Raw genomic sequence first — 5,133 nt, 5'->3', positions numbered from 1 at the left:
AAAACAAACACTGCAAACCATTCAGTCAATGCTGGAAATTGTGTTGGAATACTGAATGGACAAACCTTTGAGTAAAATACAAGTCAATATACAGTAATGCTGTGTATACTATGTATACTGTGGTCAGTGGAAATGATTAGTCGTATCCAATTTCAGATGATGATCAAATAATTCAGACTTGCAAGTATTATGAATTTGAACACATCCAAATTGCTGAAACGTTTGTTACTGAATCTAGAAACCCAGATCCAACAATGACAAATAAGCAGTGTCAACAGAAATCAATTGGATGCATTATCAACAATTAGTCAACCTGAAAACATACGACATATGACATATGACAGGACATTTCAAACAACTTGTTTTCTAGAGCAACTATAAATGCCATTCATTGACTCGATCAAAAACTACAACAATTACTTGCAATGCATTCATATTTGGCATCCAAATTTGGCATCCATATCCAGTTCAACAACAGAAAGCGTCAAACAAGTGGTATCATGATTACTATTCACAAAACAAGCAAATTGGACAACAGCGCTGTCGCAACTATTATGCTTCAAACTCGGAATCAGAAACGATGCAACTGAAAAAAAGTACACAAAGTCGACGAGTATAGTTTATTGAATCATTCAACATCAATATCGTGTACTTGAAAATCAATGACATCAATTCCACCATCTACCAGAAACATGTTTGTTGCGGTGTTATTTGATGTGAATTTTGCACCAGTATGTTCATGTCTGATACAATTCATGGCTGTTATTGGACTTTGTACGACTGAACCATTGTTCAAATGTGATGATGTTTATGCCACTGTTGTAAATCGAATGGGTGCATATTGAAATACACGATATTGTTGTAATAGATTGTTGTATGTCTTGTATGCAAAGTACGACAGTCTCCCGAGTTTGAATTCATTGTAAATATACACCAGACATTCATCAAACTGAACCTTTTAGTATTTTTGCTTGCTTGAAATAGCTCCAGCAAACAAACAAGCGTTTATGCAATGCACATTGTGTATGCTACACCAACAACATCATTGATGGTCAATACACACAAGTATTGTTGATGTACACTTTGAGTTCCAAGACTGTATTTTTTGTAGTGGGAAAGTCGTTGGAAAGCTGCACATTGAATTGCACTGTTTTGAGTTCCACTTTAAACTTTTGATTAGCAATCAGTCCATACTTTTGACAAGCTCATGTATGAATGATGGTTTATCAGTGTTTTTATCAAGACACGGTAAATTGGTTCATGATCAATGATTTGAGTTGGTTACAATGTTACTGCATTGATGATATTGAGTGCATCTGAAACAGCAACATCATCACTTGATTCGAGTTTGAAACGATAATTATTGACTGTGTTGGGTCAAACTGCAGATTCATTGCTATTGGATTCAGACTCTGTAGCAAGACTTTCTGTGTGATGAAACAGCATCTGAAACTGCACCAATCGTTTGATTTCCAATAATATGAGCATTGTCCATAATAATATCATCAGCGGTTTGTGGTTCAGCATTTACCATTATACGAATCCAGTGAATATGTTGATTGTAGGTTTGTAAACAGAGGCTACAAGCCAGCAGTGACATCGTTTGCAGACTTTTGACTTTGAAAGCATTCATAATTTCTGATGTGTTACTATCATACAGCAAGGCACATTGCAGTTGCTCACTTTGTCGACTTTTATTGGCAACCTATTATGTATCAGCCACAAATCTGATATTGCAGACTTGTAGATGCTTAAAAATGGGTTTTCAAATTGACTTTTGAATTTGAGGATCGTGAACATATGATGGCATATTGATGGTTGTCATTATTGGCAAGTGTGTTGCAGTTGATTGAAGACACGAAAGAATGAATCAATATTCGATTGTGTTGTTTATTAACAAGTGAAGGAGTGTGTTTATAAAATAGGAGACAAGAAGTCATGTGAATTCCAGTTCAAACGTCATTGTTGATGGTTTTTGATTGTTAAACTATTCAGAAATGTCTCACATTCACACACTACTAATGTCTCACACAATGCAAGTCAACACTCTCACACTAGTAATGTCTCACATTAATGAGACATTAATTCTGGTGTAAATTTGACTAATTTCCAAATATTTAAATCGTGTGAATTGTCTTGAAATATCCCAAAATTTTGTTATTTTGACTCGATTAAAAAGTCGATTTTTGTTTTACAATTTGACAAATAAATTGCTTTTTTACTCTTTTTTCTTTTCATAAAATGCCAAAACGATACCTCAATGTTGAATACGACACTATTTCTACTGAAATCGATGTGACTGACTTTGAAGACCTGAGTGACGTTCAGGATGCTATCAAGTCTGAGTATGGTCCTGCTATGGCTGACATTGATGCTCCTCAACTGCAACTCTATACCAACAGTAACAAGAGCCAACTAATCAACACCTGGGCTTTACTCGACTCTCTTCCTCAATAATACTTTACTCAAGATGGTTATTGTGTTGTTATTGGTTGTTTACCATCACCTACCAGGGAACCAAGCAAAAGTGCCATTTTTGATGCAGGTTCTACTTCTTTATCAACAGCAAACCATCAATACTTTTCTCCTAAACGACAACGTACTGAACCCAATGTTTTGACAACCCAGTTCAAGTCGTTTGCAAACGCCCAGCTGATCGATGAATGCATACAGTCGACAGATCATGTCTTTTTCCCATACACCCAAGACAAAATACAAAAGCTATATGTTAGAGAGTGCTATCATGATGTGTTTGGCTTGCTTTTGGATCAAATTGATCGTGGCATGGAATTATTTGCAATATCTGGAACATCAGGCATCGGAAAGTCACTGTTTTTTGTCTACATATTGCATCGCTTGATGGATGACTTTACCACGAAAACTCTGTCCTTGAAGCCAAACCGGATTGTTTATCAAGTGGGATCTTGTTTCAAATGCTTTGACTTGCAGCAACAACTCGTCACAGAGCTTGGACTTGAAGTGGCCAATATTGTTAGGAAACAAGACACATTGTATATTGTTGATGGACACACGATTCCAATGCCATCATGTTGCATTGTCTTGTTCATGTCATCTCCTCGGTCTGAAGGATACAAGGAGTTTGTCAAACAAAAGATGGCAAGGGAATGGGATTTTCCTGTTTGGACTTTTGACGAGTTACAGACTTGCCGACGTCATTGCTATCCGGATGTACCCATTGAGACTATCAATGAGAGATATCGCATGTATGGTGGTGTAGCTCGTTCTGTCTTTGATATTGTATCAAATCCAATGGAGAAAGCTTTGACTGATGTTGATGCAGTCAAAGGGGTACACAACATTGGATTCACAATCAAGATATCTGCAAATACTCATACATTGCTTCATACCATTGTGTCAGACGACGGACAGTACGAATTCCTGCATGTTGATATTGCTTCAAGATATGTTGGAGAACAACTCTGGCAACGTCATTCTGCTCAAATGATTACCAATCTGCAGCAAATGTTTGATGGTATTCCAACCAAAATTTCAAGACATTTGTTTGAAATATACGGACATGTGGTTTTTTGTACTGGTGGACAAACTCTCAAATGCAGATGCCTGAAAGATGGTACAGTGACAAAGATCACTTTGGATGCACTCAATGGCCAACGAATTACATTTGGAATAAATACTATCCCTACTGCTGCAGCACTTGATGGCAACTATTACGAACCGACAGATGACGATAGTTTTGCAGCAATTGATTCACTCAGTCAACAGGGAATGTTCCAATTTACAGCTGTTGCTGAACATCCTATTTGTGGAGTTGATATTCTTACAAAACTGTGCAATTTGTATGATGAACCCAAACTTTATTTTGTGGTTCCGCCTCACCAGTTTAAAGGGTTCAAAAAGCAGACTTTCAACCCAATTGATGGCACAGAGCAGGTACAACCCATTCATGGATTGAAGCAATACGTTATACAACTCCCACTAATACAACCAGATTTGAAGAGTAGAAAGTGATAGTTGTATTTTGCAACTGATATGGCATATTTTCAACCATTCCAATTATTTGATAATTCAATGTTGTTAATAAAACTGGCATCATACAATTGTGTCCATTCAAGGGATTGAGATGCATTTAACATGAAAAGTCCAAATTCAAGTTTACTATTGTAACATACGCTTTTTGACAAATAATGGCTCTGTTGACACATCCTTGTACCATCTAATCGTGTCCGATTGAAGCATCAAGTATGAGTTTGGCAGACAACTTGCAACTTTAATCAACTTGTATACGGTAAGCATTTTGATAATGTCGGCATTTGTCAGGATATCACACCTGACAACTTTGAATCAAATTTAGCAGTGATTATAGGTGAAAACACCAATCTAGCACATCAACAATTCCAGACAATTCCAGACAATCCGATTCTGATTAGTTCTAAAACCAGAATTCACATTGTAACCACAACCCAAATGCGTTCAATATCAATCACAATCATCATGGACGAATGTATCAAAGTATGTCGTCAACTTTTGAATATTTTAGCAGTCTTGCTTAAAACAAGTGGTATCATCCAGTGCACTACATATACTACTCATGGTCATTGACAACTGATTGTGTAGTAATAGTTTGAGTGTATTGTGAGCAAAGTATTGATGATGGAATAACACACATTTTGGTTATGATACTAGAAACACACAAACTTCAAATAACTGCGCAACTATATGTTCAAACTCTGCTCCAAATATATGTTGTTGTATACAGCAAACCTGGTAAAGTGTTGTATTTTGTCATGGCTGCATTGTTCCGAGACATAATTCGAGGCTTGTTACAATGGGTTACTGGATTTGATATCCAATAGATTTGATAAAAGTGTTGCAATTGACATTTATGTTTGTGGATAACAATATTTTGGAATCAACTCGTTCAATTTGGAAATCAATTGGATTTCTTGCTGATATCAATATCAATGTCAGTTCAACTCAATTGATTGGAGTAGCACTCGAGTGCTTGCAGTATTGACTTTGGTTCATACAGTAATACACAGTGATCCACAGTGACACACTGATTATCATTTCAGCAAAAAATGATACAGAAATGATCATTCCCAAAACAAGGAATCTGAATGACTGAAATACTGCGCTTATTATGCTGATAAT

At 36.4% G+C, this 5,133-nt stretch overlaps 1 protein-coding gene across 1 annotated transcript; it reads left to right on the top strand.

The window, feature by feature from the left end:
- Positions 1–2,241: 2,241 nt before the first annotated feature.
- On the top strand, positions 2,242–4,835 carry BATDEDRAFT_27291 (uncharacterized protein; the record flags this gene model as incomplete). The annotated part of the gene is made up of 4 exons (XM_006681572.1): positions 2,242–2,401; positions 2,471–3,912; positions 4,300–4,573; positions 4,666–4,835. 4 exons carry the CDS (start codon positions 2,242–2,244, stop codon positions 4,833–4,835), a joined length of 2,046 nt encoding a protein of 681 aa, XP_006681635.1.
- Between the last annotated feature and the right edge of the window lie 298 nt (positions 4,836–5,133).

Source organism: Batrachochytrium dendrobatidis (assembly GCF_000203795.2).
Source record: "Batrachochytrium dendrobatidis JAM81 unplaced genomic scaffold BATDEscaffold_13, whole genome shotgun sequence".
NCBI classification, from domain to species: domain Eukaryota; kingdom Fungi; phylum Chytridiomycota; class Chytridiomycetes; order Rhizophydiales; genus Batrachochytrium; species Batrachochytrium dendrobatidis.
The sequence above is the reverse complement of the archived record's forward strand: the minus strand, read 5'-3'. Positions and strand labels throughout refer to the sequence as shown.